Source organism: Cottoperca gobio, chromosome 9 (genome assembly GCF_900634415.1).
Source record: "Cottoperca gobio chromosome 9, fCotGob3.1, whole genome shotgun sequence".
NCBI lineage: Eukaryota > Metazoa > Chordata > Actinopteri > Perciformes > Bovichtidae > Cottoperca > Cottoperca gobio.
Genome location: NC_041363.1, coordinates 5,049,889 through 5,071,599, shown reverse-complemented (window position 1 = coordinate 5,071,599; position 21,711 = coordinate 5,049,889). Strand labels below are relative to the sequence as shown.

General features: G+C 46.1%; 1 protein-coding gene across 1 annotated transcript in view; it reads right to left on the bottom strand.

Annotated features, from left to right (window-relative positions):
- Window positions 1-259: 259 nt before the first annotated feature.
- Window positions 260-21,711, bottom strand: part of hmcn2 (hemicentin 2) — a 40,929-nt gene continuing 19,477 nt past the window's right edge. Inside the window, 56 exon segments of the mRNA XM_029439320.1 lie at window positions 260-1,664; window positions 1,774-1,900; window positions 1,982-2,101; window positions 2,211-2,504; window positions 2,589-2,717; window positions 3,143-3,268; window positions 3,557-3,676; window positions 3,896-4,030; window positions 4,196-4,315; window positions 4,411-4,470; window positions 4,588-4,828; window positions 4,955-5,076; window positions 5,366-5,503; window positions 5,893-6,045; window positions 6,286-6,456; window positions 6,718-6,799; window positions 7,420-7,610; window positions 7,698-7,832; window positions 8,035-8,248; window positions 8,329-8,519; window positions 8,614-8,883; window positions 9,018-9,152; window positions 9,291-9,425; window positions 9,517-9,624; window positions 9,755-9,919; window positions 10,002-10,123; window positions 10,208-10,364; window positions 10,501-10,628; window positions 10,799-10,943; window positions 11,046-11,187; window positions 11,288-11,424; window positions 12,048-12,129; window positions 12,443-12,633; window positions 12,719-12,997; window positions 13,167-13,264; window positions 13,370-13,553; window positions 13,634-13,758; window positions 14,330-14,489; window positions 14,593-14,736; window positions 14,866-14,997; window positions 15,085-15,166; window positions 15,491-15,687; window positions 15,886-15,999; window positions 16,117-16,278; window positions 16,440-16,536; window positions 16,622-16,800; window positions 16,903-17,016; window positions 17,129-17,341; window positions 17,467-17,617; window positions 18,433-18,569; window positions 18,641-18,919; window positions 19,129-19,286; window positions 19,373-19,499; window positions 19,762-19,906; window positions 20,060-20,190; window positions 20,621-20,812. Of these exon segments, the coding sequence (XP_029295180.1) occupies window positions 1,286-1,664; window positions 1,774-1,900; window positions 1,982-2,101; window positions 2,211-2,504; window positions 2,589-2,717; window positions 3,143-3,268; window positions 3,557-3,676; window positions 3,896-4,030; window positions 4,196-4,315; window positions 4,411-4,470; window positions 4,588-4,828; window positions 4,955-5,076; window positions 5,366-5,503; window positions 5,893-6,045; window positions 6,286-6,456; window positions 6,718-6,799; window positions 7,420-7,610; window positions 7,698-7,832; window positions 8,035-8,248; window positions 8,329-8,519; window positions 8,614-8,883; window positions 9,018-9,152; window positions 9,291-9,425; window positions 9,517-9,624; window positions 9,755-9,919; window positions 10,002-10,123; window positions 10,208-10,364; window positions 10,501-10,628; window positions 10,799-10,943; window positions 11,046-11,187; window positions 11,288-11,424; window positions 12,048-12,129; window positions 12,443-12,633; window positions 12,719-12,997; window positions 13,167-13,264; window positions 13,370-13,553; window positions 13,634-13,758; window positions 14,330-14,489; window positions 14,593-14,736; window positions 14,866-14,997; window positions 15,085-15,166; window positions 15,491-15,687; window positions 15,886-15,999; window positions 16,117-16,278; window positions 16,440-16,536; window positions 16,622-16,800; window positions 16,903-17,016; window positions 17,129-17,341; window positions 17,467-17,617; window positions 18,433-18,569; window positions 18,641-18,919; window positions 19,129-19,286; window positions 19,373-19,499; window positions 19,762-19,906; window positions 20,060-20,190; window positions 20,621-20,812 (8,765 nt within the window). The 3' untranslated portion in view covers window positions 260-1,285.

Below are 21,711 nucleotides of genomic sequence, written 5' to 3'. Positions count from 1 at the left end.
CAATATTTGGATATAATTTGACACATTTTCCTACGAAGAGCATCATTTAACTTCTGCATTCTCAGAACAGAGTAGGAAAAAGATTATTTCCAGGATCTGAAGGTCAGATTGTCATCTGTTCTCATACATCACCGTAGCGCCACCCTGGGTTAATAATACACTGTTTGCAGTCACATCCCCATTGTACGTCCTAAACATTTTACAAAGACTGACCGAGGCTACAGTTTGGTAATAACAGACAATAACAAGTGTTGTCCATTTTATTTTTTACACTCATTTACAGCAACAGGGAAACATTTTTACTGCAATTGTGGGAATTTTATGGTTCAAAGTTAACTTCATTTCTCACACTGCAGTCCAACTCTGTGGTGAGTATTTAAAAACACTCAAGTACATTCAGATTAGCACCTTTGAACTTTTTCACGTGATAAAAAAAATGTTATAAAAGAGTACAAAAAACACATACGATACATGAAACAATGTCGCAAGCGAGATAACTACAAGCCACTGTTACAATGTGCCAGGGAAGGGTTGTCACCAGGCTGCGGAGCCTTAAACGCATTTAATTCATTTATAATAAGGCCTTAATTGGTATTTAAAAAGGACCCTCCATCGTCCCAAAAGGACATAAAAAAATGCACTAAATCTAACTTGTTTGAAGTTGTAGGAACCCTGAAGTAGATCTTTATTAATTCAACTCTTCTGGGACTGGAGGTGGTTTGAACCAGTGATGTAATGACTGAAATAAATTAAAATAGGGGGAAAATTGTACAATTTCATAACCGTTGAAAGACTTATATTGCGGGCTGCAGACATAGTTTCATTTGACAATAAATGTGTCTCAGAACTATAATAACATCGTAAAGTAAACAGTAAAGAAAAGTTCCTGGTGGATACTAAATAACTTCAGTGCTTGGTTGACATAAAAAAAGATTTCCATGCTGCATTTTCAGATATGATTAGAATTAAATAGTTAATAAATGAACAAAATGTTCATCCAGCAAGTCAGTTCATATTTCTTCTGCTCTATAATTAATTCAACAGAGCCTGGTGAACACATTATTTTTTTTAAAGGGTCTTTTCCACTGACATTTCAGTCACAGGTGGGGGTACACATCTTCATGAGATCCACTGACGGACCATGTCCACCTTCTCTCATATGTTAGAGCTTCTTTGCATGGCCTAATGTGTCCGAGGCACAGGGTTTTGGGGGGAATTGCCTTACGGGTAAGAGGCACCCAGAGGCCAGTGGGAGGCGGAGTCATCTCTAAAGCAGCACAGAGGCTCAGTAGGGGTATGTCGAGATGGAGACGTAGATGATAAAGATGCTCTGGTAGGTAATGCGGCCCTGCAGCGAGATGGTGGTGGCCTGCACCTTGAGGCGCACTAGTCCCGGTCTGCTCAGAGCGCGCAGGGTGAAGATGATCCCCCTGCCCGCCTCGTCTCTGATGCCAAACACCCGGCCCATCGCACCCGTCACCGATTCCTGCTCCAGCACGGTAAAAGATGTTCGCTCTTGCAGGACGCCTGACTCTGAGAAAGCCGACAGTCGTACGACGTTGTGGTTGGCGGGAATGCCGGAGGGGAGAGTGAGCATCTTGTACTGCAGGAGCAGAGTAGAGCCTCCTGTAGCGCAGTCCAGAGAGCAGGGTCTGTAGCACGTCCTTTACAAAGGTCAACAGGAAAGTGTCACTCACACATGAGCCATAAAACATTTTATTTAAAGAAATAAATATCTACAGTCTGAATGCAAGAATTAGTCGTGTCATTTACCCGGGGCTTCGTCCACTCTGATAGGATGCAGGGCAGGGTGTGTCCAGGCACTGGTATCCTCCTCGAGTATTAAAACACATCTGATTGTGTCCACATTGGATGCCTTGTTCCACACATTCATCGATGTCTAGAGGTAGAGGAAGGGGGGTTAGCTGTGATCGGTTCAGGGAGGAAGAAGGCTCCAGTTACAGTTGAATGAAACTCTTACCTTTGCAGTTCTTGCCATTGGGTAAGAGCTGGTAACCAGGGGGACACATGCACTGGAAACTGCCAATGGTGTTTCTGCACTCGTGTTGGCACGGCTTTCTGAGCAGACACTCGTCTACATCTGTGCAGAGAGTAACGTGAAATGTGCCAATCAAGAGGTTGACAAGACAAGTGTGATGTGGACTTCATTTAAAACAATCTTGTATTGGATGGTGTTTATGCGCGCTCACCAACACATGTGCCGTCTCTGTTGGTGTAGCCCAGAGGGCAGCTCTGCCTGGTGATGCGAGACACTCCGTGGGCACGGGACAGGATTGGCCTGCCGAGAGCAGACACCAGCTGTGGGCGGAGTCTTGCCCTGACTCTGGTGCCGTTGGTGAAGGTCTGCCCCCTCTGCAGCCCCGCACAGGAGCGCCCGTCTCCAAGCAGCACAGTACCAGGAGGACACTGGCACCTAAAGCTGCCTGGCACATTGCGACACTGGTAGGCACAGGGGTTTGGCGTCTGCTGGCACTCGTCAATGTCTGAAAGGTAGAACAGGGCTCTAGTAAATGCTCATGTGCGCGTGTCTGAGTTGTGTCGTAAAACAGACGCAGCAGCTGTCGTACCCAGACACGGCAGGCCTACTCCCTGGGATCGGTAACCTCTGGGACACGCACAGCCGTAACCTCCGATCGTGTTCTGACAGATCTGAGTGTAGCGACACATGTGACTTCCATCCTGGCACTCGTCTACATCTGAAACATATGCACAAATCCCACAATTACATTTGCCTCTATCTCCTAGTGGTAAGAGTTTCTTAAAGTAATGACGGCACCATCATAAACTGTGTTGCATCCTGTCATAAAGAGGATCTTTGTTTCTTCAGTCAAAGGTTTTCACTGAGTAACAATTATGAGACTTTTTAAAAAAGCGCTTTAGCTTTTTTCTTGAAGGACAAGCGGCGACCTCTAGCTGTGCAGAGCCCTAAAGCGATCCCGTAAAATCTGCAGAAGCTTCCACTGATTATACTAATGCGGACAAGAGCACATTATTTGGCAGCTGTCAGAGGTTCATAGTCCAAGGTTTCCTCTCAGGTGTTGTCTTCAACAGAGTCATGATGTAATGCAACATTTAGCAGCTACACAGAGTAGATAACAACATAAAGTGTGATGCTACTAACCCATGCAGGCTCCATTCTCTGATTTGGTCATTCCAGCTGGGCAGCTGTCGAAACACTGGTACCCTCCCTCTGTGTTACGGCACTCCTTGTGAGCCGGGCAGACGTTCCTCATGCACTCATTGATGTCTGTGGAAACAGATCTGTTACCAATACTCTCTTTTTTCACCACCGTCACACATTTTGTCAGTCAGTTTAAACCATAAATAAATCTAAATGTCATCCTTTTACTTGTTGTTTTGCACAATTGCATAGAAATTATCATACGCATACTATTAACACGATATCAATATCTCACTTTTTAAATATCACGGTTGTCGTCAACACCCCTGGTTTACATTTTACAGTTATTATTGAATTGCCATGACTTTTCTAAGCTCCTAATATGACGTGGGAGTCCAAGTTTAGGCGACTGACCGATGCAGCCGTGTCCCGACAGCTGGTATCCAGGGTGACAGATGCAGCGGTAGGAACCCAAAGTATTAAGACACTGATGCTGACACGGGGAGAGAGCAGACTCTTGGCACTCATCCACATCTGAAACACACAATTGACACATATGGCTTTCATGAATCTGCTGCAGACATCCCAAACACTGTATCAGAAGGTGTATGGTAAGACATTAGATGTGTCCTCATGGATTATTGCAGGAACACATATAATTGGATTAAAAACAAAAATAATAAAGGGGAATGTGTACAACAACTACAGTAGAAGATAAGTTGTTATGTGCATACAGGATTAACAGTGACTTGCCTTCACAGCTGGTTCCTGTGATGCTGGGCTTAAACCCTGGTCCACACTTGGCCTGGCAGCGATATGTGCCCACTGTGTTGACACACTGCTGGTTGTAGTGGCACATGTGTGAGCCCTGGGAACACTCATCAATATCTGGGAGGAAGTGAGACACAAGTATAAGACCACATGCTCTTCATACCCCGCTCTGCAAGTCCAAGGGTGATGACGCACACACAAGGGCCCCGTCCCTGTGTGTTTATATGTTGTATGTTTTATGTTTTATAAAATACCTACATGAAAAAGATTCTTCTGTCTCACCTTGGCATGTGTTGGTCTCCGTAGAGATGGTGAAGCCAGAGGGACAGGCACAGGAAAAGCCTCCCATGATGTTGTTACACGAGTGAGAGCAGGGGGACTGCAGCGCACACTCATCCTCATCTAAAACGGACACATTGGATCATAATGTAAAAATAAAACAACTGGTACAAGTGACAAATGTTGGAATATAAATGAGGAAAAGGAAAGCAGCATACCAGCGCAGTAGGAGGCCGTGTCAAGGTTGAAACCTTTAGGGCATGTGTCTTCATAACCGTCTGCAAACAGAAAAGTTTACTTCATAGCTGTTTCAACGTTCAGATTCAGTATTTCATGTGATGTTTGTGAAGTTTTAAGTCATTGTAATCCCCCCCCCACCCCCCCTCCTCCGAGACCTGGTGTGAGGAGGCTGGCAGTGATGTGGAAGTCCAACGTGAGAGTCAACATGTTGTAGACGCTGTTCATCCCGGAGACCTTGAGCAGCTGGAGCAGAGGGCCCCGGCGCTCCTCCTGGCCCTCATAAATAATGGTGTGATTACAGCGCAGCACCAGGGGGTTTCCCCCTCTCTGGTGGGTTTGCGATGACCACGAGTACAGCTGCCCTGGGCCCGTCTGCACATATGACTCATCAAACTCCTGCGGGACACAATAGAAATGCCTGTTTAGAGAAGCGGAAGAGAAACTTAAGAATGTCAACAAATTCTCTGGTGAAATGTTTTGAAGGTCTGTCAACAAACGTCGCATTGACAGCAGTGAACGCACTTGTAGGCTCAGATGAGATGTCGATAATGAAGGAGGCACAAATCCGTTAATTACGAAGTCAATTAATAAAACTCCCTCTGAATCCAGACCTCTGGCGACATGGGTCAAACGAAGGATCTCCCCTGTTTAAAAAGAGATTTAAAAAAACAAACACTACAGCATTTACAAGCACAAAGCAGCATGGTGAAACTGTTTAGAATTAAAAGGTAAACTCAGGAATGTCAGTGGATGTGAGTGGCGCCATCTGCTGGTTGTTGTGTAAAATACACAACAACATGATTTTAAATGACTGGCCAAGCTCACAAAACCTTTTGTGGAATATAAATTGCCTAAAATAAAAATAAAAACTTGATATATTCAGTGGCTAACACTTATCATTGACACGTACAACTGATCTGGGGCAGAACTTACCAGTGTCAAACTCCAGCTGAGACTCCTGTCTGAACTGCCCCTGAGTGAGCGAGTAGCCGTTTCTGGCCGCTCCGCTCTGCCGCACAGTGGTCCAGTAGATGGGAGCAAATGCAGACACCAGCACCCGCAACAAGGGACCTACAACGAAACAGCATCAGCTCTTGGCGTCTTACAGAACCACTGAAATACAGTACATACTGTCTACACAGGATGAGGATCAAATCCACAGAATTAGCTCTCCAGAGTCACAAAGAACAGAACATACTTCGCTCAGCTTCTCCCTGAAACTGTGGCTCATTAAAAACATTTTAGTTTTTAAGGAAAATAAATTTTATTTTAAAGATAGATCAGTTGCATCATCTATGTTTCCTTTCTTTTAAAAGCTTGCGACATCCAACTGTGCACATTTAAGCCGAATGTTGTTTATACACTAAACTGTTGTGCAGCAGCGAGCAGTGGAATGATTCAGAGACCCGTCTCTTCAGACATCTGAGATGAAAACAGGGGATATGTTGAGCGTCACTCACCCACACTGGGAGGGATGTTGTCCAGGCGTCCCTGCAGAGTGCTGCTCCCGTCTTCCTCATTGTCTGTAATGTTGGCCTCCAGGTAGGAAATCCCAAACTCTCGCTCGTTCACCATGCCTATCAGGCTGCCTCTGGTCTTGCGAGGAGACTCTCCTTTCATCACCAAACAAACATGCACTTGATTAATTTGATATTATTCACAATGATTTCAGACTTTGGGCTGATACGTGTACATTAAATGATACCTTTTGATGTGTGCACACTGCAACAAACAACATCTGGATCAATATACGACAAGTTCTCCTTAATAAGTTATGAAACCGAAGCAATAAATGAAGAAAATATCAGCTACTTGTCTAAACTGAAGGAGAACAAACAGAACTTAATTCAGACCTGGGCAGAGACCAGCTAGGCATGTTCTGGAGTCGATACTGGGACCGCTGCATGATCGGCCGCCGTTGGCTGCTTCTGGGTTGTTGCATAATCTGATTCGCTCTTGGATGCCTTGTCCACAGGTGCTGGTACATGGACCCCATTCCTCCCAGTTGGAGTAGCCTCCGTTGACTGTTTTAGAGAGAGAAGAGGAGAAGACGGTACAGTTTTGAGTCTGGATTGTTAAAGTAACAACCAACGAGCTTGAAGAAAGGTTTTCCTGAAGGTTGGGAAACAATACGAGACACGATGGAATATGCAATACGTTAAATGAAGCCAATATTTGACAATTGAAGTGAATTGAAACTAGTTGAAATGTGCTGATTGTGTATTTGAGTGTATATTTTGTCATTTCATATCTTGTGTGTGTGTAATTGTAAGCAGAGAACTCACTCTGAACCTTGAGAGCGATGGTCCTCTCAGCTGTTCCAGCTTCACTCTCAGCCACACACTGGTACTCCCCTTCATCCGCAGCCTGTAGATCAAACAGGTGGAGGAGGACAGTTTGGCTTAATTGGTACTCTGAGGAACAATTTCCCTCCAGGATAAAACTGTGTCTTAGATCACATATAGTTTTATGTCGAAAGAAAGCTGACATTTTATACCGGGCAGTTGAGACTATTCCATTGAAATCTTTGTCATAATAAGATATTATTGGGCCACAGAGAGGAAATTTCCCATTATAGTGCTGCGTGGGAAGGACAGTCATCTGTCTGTGAGAAAGTCTCCACTGCAGGCTGTGCAATTACGACAGGAGTTAGAGAGCTAACAAGGTTACAGGCCGAGGAAAGAGCAGCCGAGTCTGAGAACATCCAGCTCTCTGTTCATCTCCTCCCTCTGTAGCTAATGCTGTTAGCCTTTCTGACGGAGCTGAATCTGATTTAGGAGGGAACAGGACGCTGCAGGACAGTCGCACACTGTTCCTCCACCCTGCAGATGAAGCTTGGAGAGGATGACTACCGCTACATTGTTCTCCAAGCCATGAAACATTTATTGATTTATGTCGTTTGCTCAAGGGCGCTTAAATCCTTCAAACTTAGTTTAACAAAACTTGGAGAAAAGAAAGAACAAAACATAAAAGGAAACTGTATTTACAGTGATGCTGTAAATGACCAAGGATCCGTTGTGGAGCGCTTGCATTCGGATGGAGCGGAGCAACGGTTTTCCATCCAAGAGCCAGCGGAGGACCGGGCTGGGCTCTCCGTGGACTGGACAGTCGAGCACAGCAGAGCCACCCTGGACGACCGTCTGAGACATGTGGGCTTCACCCTTCAACACCGGAGGCTCTGGAGGCACACGGCACACATTTACAAGATCATCGAGGCGATATCAGTGTCTGACGGGGGAGCCGAACCCCTCGACAGGAAGCTCACCTCTGATGCGGACGAATGAGAGCGCTCGGATGGAGCCCACACTGTTTTCTGCTATGCACACGTAGGTCCCCGCTTCACTCATAGTCACATTGTCAATGATCACAGAGCTCCTGCCAGCCTCGTCTACAGTGGCACCTGGAACATGTGTAATCAATCAGGTCATAACATGGTTCAATTCTTCTTCTCGCACTGCATTAGTGGCTTTATTGCTTTTTGTTTTTATGTTACTGTGATGGACAGAACCTGCCATCTTGAAGTGATTTTTGTCACACTGGCAGTTTAATACTTTGACGGTATTAAAGTGCTGTGCAGCTCAAACTGTAAAGGAAGAGAATACCTGTGTAAGGACTGTTGTTGACAGTCCAGGAGATGACAGGAGAAGGTGTTCCCAGAGCGTGACAGGACAAGGCCAGACTCTGCCCTTTGTTCAGGGTGACATCACCTGGCAGCTCCTTGAAGGCAGGCCTCCTGTTGATGGACAGGCGGATGTCTTGTCTCGCAGAGCCGGCTGCGTTGGTGGCTACGCATGTAAACACACCAGCATCCCCTGGCTGTGAGAAGGAAGCAAATCAGAACTGATTTGTATGCGCAGAGCTACACTGAGATGTGGATCAGAATAAGGGTTGCTCACCTCAGCCCTCTCGATGATTAACTCTCCTGATCGCAGGACAGTGAATTTGCCTGGAAGCTTGGGCACCGTGCCACCATCCTTCTCCCACGTCACTTTGGGCTCTGGTGACCCCTGAGCGGCACAGGGCAGCAGCGCCTGGAATCCTTGAATGACTGACAGGTCTGTCTGTGCAGGAGGAATCATTGGCGGGACTGAAAGGCAACACATTTTTCATTAATATAGCTATTAAACAAAAAGCTGCTATAGTCCGTCTCTACATGATATGAAATGCCACTCCTAACTCACCTTGTATAATTAGCCACATGTCATGGCTGGCTCTGCCGGCGAGATTTTTGGCAGTACATGTGTACAGGCCTGCGTCACTGCGCTGGGTAGAAATAATGGCCAAAGTTCCATTGGCAAAGATATGTATATGAGCACCGTCAACCACAGGCCTCCTCTCTTTATGCCAAGCAACTTCAGGTTGGGGCTGCCCGTCAGCCACACACTCCAGACTGACCGGCTGGCCTAGCACTACAGTGTACTCCACACGAGGCACACTCAGCACGGGTGGGACTGGAGACACAACACACCAACACAAATTCATTTATAACTGTACAAAATAGGTATTTTTGGGGGGGATTAGGGGTAACCAGTTTGACCATATTTTAAACCAGCATTTTCTTCCCATCTGTGAGATTTAAAGCTACCTTGAAGGACTAGCTTGGTCCTGCCCACAGCTACGCCTGCTTCACTCTTTGCCAGGCACTGGTAGGTCCCCGCATCGCCAAGCGTGACGCGAGAAAACTTCAGAGCTCCACTAGAGAGCAAAGCAAGCCTGTGACCTGTAATCCAACAATACAGTCACATCACATTACAAACTACAGGAGGCTTCCATATGTATTTTTTCCATGAATGTGACGGATACATGCATCTATACCGTGCATTAAAGAAGTGTTTGCTTGTGTTTTATATCTCACTACCTGTTGCGATGGGAACTCCCTCTCTTTGCCAGGTGATGGACGGTCTGGGGAAGCCATGAACCTCACAGGGCAGAACAGTCCCATGATGCAACACCACTTGTACTTCCTCCGCCATTGGCCTGATCTCTGGGGGCTCTAAATTCATAGGAGAACATATTTATATACTGTTTACATGTTTTGACAACAGGTATTTCCACAGCAACATGGAGCCAGTCTGACGGCCTACCTTGCACAGAGAGCGAGATGTGTTTGTGAGCCACCCCAGCTGGGTTGCGGGCTGAGCACGTGTACCTGCCAGCGTGGCTTGGCACAGCGGCAGTTATTTCCAACACTCCTGCGTTGAAATGAGTACAGCGATACATCGTTTAACGTCACATTTCAAGAGCAAATACATATCCCTTGCCCTGTGGCAGTAGAACCATAATATTTAATAAGACGAAGAGCCTTTAGACGTGTTGTCGTACCAGTGGGCAGGACACGATAACTTCCTCCTCTGACGCCCAGTTTGACTCCACCCTTGGTCCAGGTGACAGTGGGCTGAGGGCGTCCTTGTACGTGACAAGGCAGCACCACAGGAGACATTTTCACAGCCGTGACTGACGTGACGTCGTCTTCAATAGACGGTGGGACTAAAAGAGCAAATTCATCAATTCAATCGTCCGAAATGAGTCTCTTACTGTCTGCTCGTTGTACAGAACTGAAAATCAATACCTCTCAGGATGACCTCAATGACCCTGCGCTCCTCCCCAACATCATTGACAGCAGTGCACTCGAAGTAACCTTCATCGTCATTGGACGGTGTCAAAAGAACCAGCGACCCAGAGGACAGTAACCTGGACAGAACAGCACAGTTAGGTCCGCTTTTAATGGCCAGTGTGATTTGTAATGTACGCATGTTGCGTATTCAAAGGCCGTACCTGTATGCACCAGGCTGCTGGCTGATGTCGAGCGGAGTGCCATTCCTCTTCCAGGACACTTCAGGCGGGGGTACGCCTGTCGTCTCACAGCTCAGCACAGCTCTGATCCCTGCGGTCACTGTCACATTGAAGGAGCCTGGACTGATTGAAGGACCCACTGATGGGAGACATATTCACACATTATAATCATAAACAGAACCAACACAGGGACCTAATGGTTCATAGATAACATTACAGAATAAGCACCATCAGGATTATCGAGTAACTTCTTTTCTTTTATTTGCTGTATTTACCGAACACCCGTAGATCCACTCCCCGGTGATCTGAGCCAGCCTGGTTAGACACGGTGCAGTAGTAGCGACCAGCATCACTCAACTGAACCCCGTGTACACGCAAGGAGCCCTCTGATAACATAGTGTACCTAAAACAAATACACAATCAAAGGAGTATATTCAAATTCAAGCATATTTCTATCAAAATAAAATAAAATAAAGCTTTTTCAAACTTTACCAATTGTGTACGTACCCTGCATGTGGAAAAGTAAAATATAACAAGGACAAATTGCGTTAAAACAAAACTAAAAGGACCTACTTCTTGTTATCTTGAGTTACAGGGAAGCCATCTTTCCTCCACATGACCGTAGCTGAAGAGTCACCTTCAACTTCACAAGGTAAAACTGCATCCTGGCCCACATGTGCGGTCACCGACGAGCTGCTCTCCTTTATCACTGGTGGTACTAGAGAAATAAAAAGTGACACAATACATGTCGTGGGTTTAGCGTGTACAACTATTTCTATAATGTATTTATATCAGCTCTTTATTAACAGGCCCGACATACAGAGAATCTCCACCGTGAAAAACAGACTGGTGCTTCCAGCTATGTTGGTGACCACACAGCTGTAATGGCCGCTGTCCTCAGGCCTGACTTCCTGTATCTCCAGGTACTGACCCCCTGCCAGCCGCTGGATACGACTACCCAGCTGATATAACGGGAGGAGGGTAGGAGAAAGAGACAGTGTGTGAGTCAGAGGAGGGGGCTTCTGGTTCGATACCTGTGTCTGTTTGTGTTAGACTCTGTACCTGCAGTTTGGCCTCGTCTTTGTACCACTCTATATCCGGTTTGGGGTCGCTGTCGGCCAGGCACTCCAACGTCAGATGTCCATTAACTGGCACTGTCAATGTCCTCACATCACCAGAGCCAACAAGGGTCGGTGGGACTGAAACACAACCACAGATTGAATAATGTGACAAACAATTCCTATAAGAGCTCGGTAAAGACGTGGCACATGTGGAACAGATCAACTCAGAAGGTACATCAGGAGCCAGACGTAAAGGTCATGCACTAAAAGAAATACATGCTCATCTTTTCCACACAGAGCCCGACATCATAAAGAAAGGTGTGCTGGACGAATGTGTGTTCCATCACACATGATTTACTGTCATAATAATCCAAAGAAAGACATTATTATAAATGTGTGAATTTGATCTAAGCAGCTTAATGTGTGTCAACAGCATTGCGTGTTATTATATGTACATTATTCTAGCATGAATAAAAAGGTAGAACAGGATGCTGCACACATAGATCACAGCTGTCTGTGCCATCAATCAGAACATCCTGTATGTACCTCATAATAACTGCAGTGCATGACCTTTACTTTTGTGCAAACATCTATCTTTACTCCAGAATGTACACAGAGCTTCCTAAAGTCCCAGGTGCAAGTAAGAGAGGAAATTAAGAGAGAGAGAGAGAGAGAGAGAGAGAGAGAGAGAGAGAGAGAGAGAGAGAGAGGGAGAGACATGATATATTTTCTTCCAAGCTGAAAAGAAAAGCTTGTGTCACCTTGGACTCTGACCCAGTGGTTTTTTCCATCCTCTCCAGCTAGGCTGCTGGCCAAGCAGGTGTACAGACCTGCATCCTCGACCTTTGAAGAGACGACATTAATCAATGTGAGCGGTTCTTGCATAACAATGCTGCATTTGCATTTGCTTCTTTCATCATATAAGGCTTCATTTCATATGATTTAGTTATTTGTTCACACTTAAAGTTGTGACAGGCATAATAAGTTTTTAGGAGAAATTTATTTCCAAAAACCTCAATAAATAGAATTTCCTGAAAACACCGTCTGCAGAAAGTTACGCCACCGTCACCTCTCAACATCACTCTGCACAGTGCATGTGCTCGCAACGTTTGACTACTGCAGCTTTAACTTTGCAATACTATTACATACTGTTTACCTGAACTTTGCTAATCCTGACAAAGTGTCCATCCTGCTGAACAATGTCAGTTCCTTCCAAGGGGCGACCATCTTTGAGCCAGCTGAGGGTGGGGGGGGGGACTCCCACAGCGGAGCACTCCAGCTCCAGTGGGCTGTTTACTGCTATGGTCAGCTCTTCTGGAGAGCTGGAGATGGATATCTTGGGAGGCTCTGGATTAGAAAGCAGAAAGTTTTGGCTCAAGGTCTTCAAGGTCTACAACTTTAACCTTAAATATACAGATTGTGTCGGGGTTACCGTGCACTGTGAGGTTGAAGCTCTTTGTGCTGCTTCCAGCCTGGTTACTAGCCACGCAGCTGTAGAGGCCTGCGTCTGAAGGCGCTACATCCGGCAGCTGCAGCCGTGTCTCCTGTCCGTCCAGCAGCAGGTTGCGGTGAAGAGACAGCGGCTGGCCGTCCTTCATCCACGTCAGTGTCGGAGGGGGAACGCCGCGTGCTTCGCAGGTTAACGTCACTAAGGATCCTTGAACTACTGTTACTGGCTCCACTGGCTCAACATGATCCACACCAGGTGGGACTGCAGACCACACACACACACACACACACACACACACACACACACACACACACACACACACACACACACACACACACACACACACACACACAAACACATCTGTATGAAACCCTCAGATCCAAAAAATCAGTTGAAGGGAAATTAGGTGTGTGGTATGTTCTGATTTTACCTTGAACCTGGACATCATAGCTGAGCTCGGCAAGACCAGCTCGACTGCGAGCCACACATGTGTAAAGTCCAGAGTCAGACAGCTGCACGGGAGAAATCCTTTTTCATAAAGAAAGGGAACACTTAGCATTACCTCATCTATAAACATGTAATCTCTTTCTCAATGATTATGTTTGTATCTAAACTAAACTAATCTAAACTGACCTCAGCACAGAGTCACCAGATAAGAGGCGTGTGCGAGGAGAGAGAAGCAGAGGGCGTCCGTTCTTCAGCCAGTTGATCTGAGGCGGAGGGTGTCCTGCTGTCTGACACTCCAGAGTCACAACACTCTCCTGTGTGACCTGCACCTCTCTGGGGGCGGCGGTCTCACCAGAGATGGATGGCGGGACTGTTTACAAGTAAATTAAATTAAAACAAATCCCTAAGAAACTTAAACTTGTACACAAATACACAAATAAACAAACTGACCCAGGACGAACAGGGTGTAGATCTTGCTCTCCTCTCCAGCCAGGCTGACAGCCAAACAGGTGTATGTCCCAGCATCCTCGGGACTCAGCCTCAGTAATGTTAGCGTGCTGCCATCAGGGGTCCCACTGCCAGGTTACAGGTTTTTACATGGTTTATAGATCATTTTACAAAATATTATTAAATTACAAATAAATAATTATAATAAATAAAATCACTTCAGCTCGCTGTGTTAATTGACACATTATGTTTCCACGTAAACATCATGTTACTGTATCCTTTTTTTTGTGTCTAAACTATTTTTCCACCCCTCCTATCATCCCACGATTTTCTCACACACACACTCACACACACACACACATTTGCTTTCTCTGGCTGATGCAGTTGCAATGACCAAAGACGCTGCTGAACAGCTGTAAAACAGCTGCTCTTACTGTTCCCCACGATCAAATTAGGCAAGGGGAATATAATGACTCCATTTGTCCGTCCACACGTCCCTCTGTCAGGCTTGTTAGCATTAACGATGATTAATAATTTACTTTCCAAGCCTTTCGGGAACAGTGTTGACCGATTTCTGTGCTGCTCATGAAACTATTTCAGAGCAAAATGTGCAACATCAAATGTATTATTAATGTTACTTTATGTAATTCTTTTTGCATTTAAAGACCAGGCAGTAAATGGGGAGTGTGAGTCACTTACACGACGTGACGGGCGTCTGATCCCTCTAAAGTCGCTCCGTCCTTCAGCCAGCTGATGCGTGGTGTGGGGATTCCAGTTGCTCTGCACTCCAGGGTCAGCTCCTCTCCCATGGGTGCACTCACTTCAGACGGGTGTTCAAAGTCCAGGATGGTGGGCGATACTGCGTAGGACAAAGATCACAGCTAAATTCCACTGAAAATCCTTTTATGAGTAACATCTATCATATTCCAGGGTGTCTCATTATGCTCATACGTGTAGTTTACCCTGCACTGTGAGTGTGTAGTCTTTCTGTGTGTGTCCCTCGCCGTTCTTGGCCACACATGTGTACGTTCCAGCATGAGACAGAGTGAGAGGCCCCAGCTCCAGCCTGTTCCCTCGAACGGACCATTGCCACTGCAGACTGCTCTCTGGAGAGCGAACACATTCACTTTAAATAGCTTTCACACACACACACACACACACACACACACACACACACACACACACACACACACACACACACAACACACTCTATTCCAAATCCCCTTTCTTCATACCAATAGGAGTTCCGTCCTTGAGCCAGGTGATGCTGGGCACAGGGACCCCTGAGGCCTCACACAGCAGGAACACATGGGAGCCCAGGCTGTAGTTTAGAGACTCCGAGAGAGGCCCGTCCAGGACAGGTGGAACTGTGGACATGTTGGTAGAATGAAACCGCTTCCTTCTGAAGAGTTGTTTAAAGGGTTACTTTGAGAACATAGCGGAGGTATTCTCACCATGAACTGTCAGTCTGAATGTTCTGTCCACCTGTCCAGCCACATTGGATACTCTGCAGGTGTAGGTACCTCCATCTACCATCTAGGAACCAACAAAGCAGGTCATTGTGGTGAGGGAGGGTGCATTCTGAGCACAGGCTTGAGGTAAAGAATGAACTTGGTTCCTTCCTACTATGCTAGGCGAGTGCTGCATCTTGTGTCCTCTTTTCCAATCTGTGTATTTTATGGAATGGATGTTTGAAAGTGAAATATGTGTTCATTATACATTTAATATGGTAGCGTGTAAAGTCTGGAATTGAGTTTGAGCCCTGTCAAAAGCCACTTTGGAGTCCTTCAAATACTTTGTTTTATGTTTTCTTGGCAGCCTCAAGCGTATGACGTAAAAAAATTAAGAGAAATTCCTGACCTGAACTCCTGTGATCTCCAGCTGGTGAGGATCCATCTTCAGTCTGTTCCCTGCGGCCAGTTGCAGCCCGTTCTTGTACCATGTGACCTCGGGCTCAGGAACACCATGTGCTTCGCATCTCAGGGTGACCGAGGAGCCAACTTGCGGGGTGATCAAGTCTGACTCTGCATCTTGACGGGGCTTCAGGGTGGGCAGGACTGATGATTTGCACAGAAAAGACAGGGCCATGATCTCAGTTTGATTCATTCAGAATCGCAGATGATTCACTCCTGAACTATCCTCGGTCACAGCTGGCTTGCGGTAAACAGATCTTTTTAGCCTCGACAATGTTTTGAGATTTGATCATCTGTATATGTAGCTGAATTGTGCAGATGGGTCACCATGTGTTTGCTCACCGTAAACACTGAGGACAATGCTCTTCTGGTCCTGGCCTGCTGAGTTGGTGGCTGTGCATACATATTGCCCAGCATCCTCCAGTCTTGCTCGGGGCAACTGCATCATCTGGCCGCCTATTATATATATATATATTAAAAAAAAGATATGAAATGTAATATCTGGGCCATTATTAGATTCAAACACAGGAAGTGCTCCTGACATAAGAATTATTTGGGTGGCCGAGGTCTGACCTGGCAGAATGTGGATGCCGGTGCTGAAGTGGAGGACCTGCCCGTCTCTGGTCCAGGTGATCTCTGGAGGAGGGTACGCTTGGACGTCACACAGCAATGACACCATGTGGCCGTCAATCACACTGACGTCCTCCTCTTTAAGGCCAATGATTCTTGGAGGCACTGACAGAGATACAACAGTTGTGTTGTACACTCAGAAGACGTAAAAGAACATCCGATAACATCCAATATAAAAAGCCCTGAGGACATGTGTTGGTCCTTCTGATTTGATGGGAAATTGAACACACAGTGGTAAAGCCATTTGAGGTATGGACGTTTCTTACCTTGCACTGTCAGACTGAAGAGCTTCTCAACTGTTCCAACCTTGTTCTCAGCTACACACAAATACCCAGCCATGTCTGCAACCTGCACACTGATGAGCTGAAAGGTGGGATTGAAGTGTTATTCCTCAAAGTCACAGTTGGTTCTGTTTACAAGATGGTGTTTGTCTAAAAGTCAGACTAACCTTGAGTTGAGCCCCATCCTCACTGATGTGTTCCGAGTGCAGCGGCAGCCCGTCTCTCAGCCAGGAGATGTCTGGAGCAGGGTGTCCAGTCACATCGCAGTGCAGGACCACAGAGCTGTTGACGACCGCTCCAATGTCCTCCATAAACTCCTCTGATGCTCCCACGATCACAGGAGGGACTGAGGAGGTAAACAAAACAGGCATCTCCTTCAGAAATTATTCTGTATCATCTCTAAAGACATGCATTTTATTGCATGCATGTTACAGCTGCGCCTGCTTACCGAGGATCTCCAGTTCAAAGTGCATGCGGTCCTCTCCGGCCTCATTAACAGCCTGACATGTATACTTTCCAGCATCTTCTTTCTGCACTCGGGAAATCTGTAGCATCTGTCCACCTGGAAGGACAAACCCATACATGCAAACTCCATAAATATGAAGCCCCAGTCATGCACAACAACCAAACCACTGCTTTTAACAGAAAGCACACAGGAAGGAGTTCCCTCTGACCTGGAAGTATTACCACTCCATTGGCAGAGGTGAGTTTTCGTCCATCCTTGTACCAGCTGAGCTTGGGAGGGGGGATGGCATTACTCTCACAGGACAGGCTGACTGGATGGCCCAGCACCACCTCCCTCTTCTCCACCCTGTCCTCATCATCGTCATCCTTGTATCCCGGACCGCTGGCTTCTCTGTTGGTCACCCGGTGAAAGATCGGAGGAACTAGCAAGACGAGAGCACGTTTGTGTCAGGTCGCTTTATATCACGCTTTATGTAACTTGTCCAATAGTGTATACAAAGAAGTTGGCACTTCAACTTGAAATGAATACACTCATGATTTAACACACCCTGAATGGTGACACGGAAGTCTCTCTTGTCCTCTCCTGCAGAGTTGGTGACCACACAGGTGTACTGCCCCTCATGGGACATCATGGCGTCCTCTATGAGGAGGGTGTAGCCCCTCTCATTAAGGCCGGCATGGAAGTTTCCAGTCAGCAACTAGAGACAAAGACAACACATCAGAAGGTAAGATGGAATAATCATCTGTGGGAACTCTACTTCTTCAAGAGGCATTAATGATTTCACACATTTAAAGTCTGTTCACAGGACTCGGGGAGAACAACTGAATAGTGTCTACTAGCTACCACAAGGTTGAATTGCACTGTGGGTAATGTAATGTGTCCTAAATCTTTAAAGATTAACCGGCCTCAAATCAATTGAATAAATGAGTATAGACATCAGTATCAGTGGTGGGTTTCAATGGTTAGATAATAATTACTACAGACTCAACTAAACATTTGGAAAGTGTTTAAAAGGTCGGCTTTTAATACGCAATCTTCAGCCTGTATAGTGTTTTATAAAAGACCAAAAACAATACCTCCACCCCCATTTAGAAAAATCCATCTTAAATCCACCTAATCCTCAGTGTCTGCTGCTCCCTATTGGAGGTCCTGCAGAACCTGCACACAAGCCCACACACATGTTGAACAGTAGATATTGCACACAGAAAAGAATCACGCTTCACATTAAAATACTGAAACTAAAGCACACAGGGCAAAGCAGTATTATTACAACATTTTACATCATATTTAATCCCTGGATTCCACTTCTACATCTTTGCTAAAAATGATCGAGCTTACTCGTAGCACCAGATCTGGAGAGTGGAGGTGGCTTGTGCAAGAGGATGTAAATTCTGTTGATGCTGCTGCAATGCGTACTGGTTGCCAGTAGAGGCTGATAAAGTTCACAACTAAAATCCCCTTAGAAGGACATGACATGTTTGTGGGTGAAAGCTGTAAGGATGGCACACCAACCTGTCCGTCTTTGAACCAGTTGACCTTGGGCTCCGGGAAACCTTTGGTCAGGCAGGAAAGAGTTAAACTCCCATTGATCCGTACTTTCTCTTCCTGACCACCAAACGTTAAGGAGTTGCCTTCTATCTGCGGTGGGACTGCAAACAACAGGTTGTCATTACTTCTGTCTTAGCTCATTTAATGTGTAAGCGGTGTAGATGTGTCTTACCCAGAACGCTCAGAGAATAATGTTTGATGGCGGTGCCGGCTGGATTCGTGGCCCTGCAGGTGTAGAGGCCAGTGCTGTCTCCCCGTGCCGAGCCCAGGCGCAGCGCCTGCCCACCACGGGTGTATGTCGACTGGGGACTGGACACGATGGGCTGGTTGTCCTTCAACCAGGTGATGCTGGGTGTGGGTGAGCCCTCAACATCACAGGGAAGGACTTTGGGGAAACCCAGCACCACCGACACCTCCGTGGTCTCGCTGGGGCCCTTGATGGTGGGGGGAGCTGGAGACAAAGGCTGACAATACGTTAATGTTTAACAGCCAGTGAGATTTGTTCTGGCCCACAGCCCAGGATGAATAGATCCTCAGGGGATTGGCCTGTTGTGTGCAGGAGACCTTCTAAAACAGAAATGCAGTGTGTAATTCTTTGGGTCTGTGCTCATAGACCAGGCACTAAAGCTAATTAAATATTAGGTTTGGTAATGTACATACCTTGCACTGTGAGTCTGAACTGGCGCATCTGAGTTCCTGCGTTGTTACTAGCCAGACACTGGTAAAGCCCCTGGTCCCTCAGTCTGACTGACTTCACCTTCAACACCTGGCCATCTTCCAGGAACTCCACATGGGGGTCTCCATTGCGGGACAGAACCCTGTAGAGAGGAAGGAACGGTGGGTCAAATCAATACGGTGGGACCGCTGAATGTCACATTAATAATCTGTTACAAGTGACGCTTACTCTCCGTCGCGGCTCCATTCCACTCTGGGTGCTGGTCGTCCGCTCACGCGACACTGAAACTCCACTTCCTGACCCAGAACCACAGTTAACTCCTGCAGTCGGGATGTTCCTGAGATCACGGGCGGAGCTGCAACACACATACACCAGAAATACACGGGTTAGTTCACGTGGTTTTAAGTATTTATGAAATCACAAATTACATCACAGTTCATTTAGCTGACGCTTTTGTCCAAAGACGCTTGTGATGTTAAAAGCTTTGAACAATTTCACATTGATTTATTTATGCACGTTATTGTTTTCAATTATTATTTACTACTATTATTTGTTTGTTTTCCCCCCCACTCTTTTATATCCTAACAACCGGTGTAACAGCTGGTTTATGAGCTCACCTTGAACCACAATGTGATATTCTCTGCGGGCTTCTCCAGCTGAGTTTTGAGCTGTGCAGGCGAATCTTCCTGCGTGTTCTGACTGAACTCTGTAAATTCTCAGCAGCCGGTTTCCATTCTGCAGATACACCCCAGGACTGTCCACCTGGACGTACAGAAACCAGTTCAGTGCATTCTTAGTGTCAAATTGTAATAAGAGCAATGACCACTTGGTGGCATCGTGCAGCTAGAGATTAACAAGGTTGCAGGCAAGTGTTGCATTTAACTGTTAACAGAAATTCGAGGTGAAAGGACTCACAGGATGACCGTCTTTAGTCCAGGTGATTGTCGGGGAGGGGATCCCAAAGGCATCGCAGCCCAGAGTGAGAGGCTGCTTCAAGGTGACAGTGAGGTTCAGTGGCTGCCCGTCATCTTGGATCTCCGGGGGAACTGCAGAGGCAAAGATTTAATTTGTGTTTGGACTATTTCAGTTTAGTTAAAGCCTACTACATTGCATAATGAGATGCATGTTAAACTGGGCCTGTATCATGTAGGGCAGCCTAAAGTGGCATTTATACACATATCTTTTTATGGTGCATACAATACTGAGCTATTAAAATAATGTAACCAACTCATTTGCCATTATGGATCGTGCACAGTGATTCAGCCCAAAGATTCATGGGGATCATTAATGTTGAGTAACTGTAATAGTTTTTTATTTATGTATGAATACGCTGATTTATCTTTGCTAATAATATGTTGGATTCATGTTATTTTCAGACATATTTTAATTTCTTTCGAAACATTATTAAACCATAAACTGGTGGTGCCACAAGGCATTTTGTTGGAGGGAGACAAATAGGTGTAACTGACATCTCACCATTTACTTTCAGCCTGGTCTTCCTCTCCACAGAGCCTGCCTCATTGGTCGCCACACACTTGAAGTCCCCGCTGTGGCCGGCAGACGCTGTGCTAATTACGAGCGCTCCATCCCTCGCCACAGAAAGCCCAGATTGTTCGGGGTGTATCTCCAGGCCATTCTTGAACCAGCGCACCTTGGGAGGAGGTGCACCTGCAGGTGCGGAGACAAGAAGAAGGATTGTGAGTGAGTATAAACTGAAGCTTTATTGATCTCGTCTGACAGAAAGATAAGTTACTTCCATTCCTCTGCTTCTCTACGGGGGGAACTTAATGGGCACGCGGCCCAGACTAGAAAAAGCCAGCTCTACATTTATCTGTTGGACAGCGGGACAGCAGGGGAGACTTTGCCAAAAATGGGTCCTTGTAGCCTGCGAGCTAAAGATTTCAAGGTCACATGAAGAAAAGTAAGACACAGTGTGCTAGAGAGATGTAGGATGTACCGTTTAAAACACTAGAATCAAGATGTATTAGCTCACTGAGGTGAGAGTGTTCAGCAGTAAGAAGAGTGGTCAGACAAGCAGTTCAAAGGCACTGGTGTGTACACTCAGAAGCCTGAAACCATCACTGGGTGGAAAAGAGGTGGAAATGGTCAAGAGGACAACAGACTCCCCAGGAAAAGGACAGAGCGGCGAGTCTGGATGAAAGAGTGGTGCAGCGGAGTGACCCAAATGGCATGGCTCTGTCTATTTCCAGAGGTGTTACATATACAAACACCACGCAGGAGGAAGGGAAATCAAACACTGCACCCCTCCTCAATCCACGAGGATACTAACTGCAGGAGACGCAGCACCAGCAAAGGTGATGTTATCATCCGTCGCCTTTCCGAAACACGTGTTTACAGTTAAGCAGCTCTAAGAAAGTTCATTATCTCATTGCTGGGGAGGAAATGCATACAGATGTTCTGTTTTAGATGTTAACACGTCTAATTAGTAGACTTTGAATTGATTTGCTGGGGCTGACGAATTTGTAGATGATGTCTTCCATGTGTTTCTCAAATAATTACCTCTATCAAATGCAATGTGTGTGTTGGTGAAGTAATAATATCCTCCT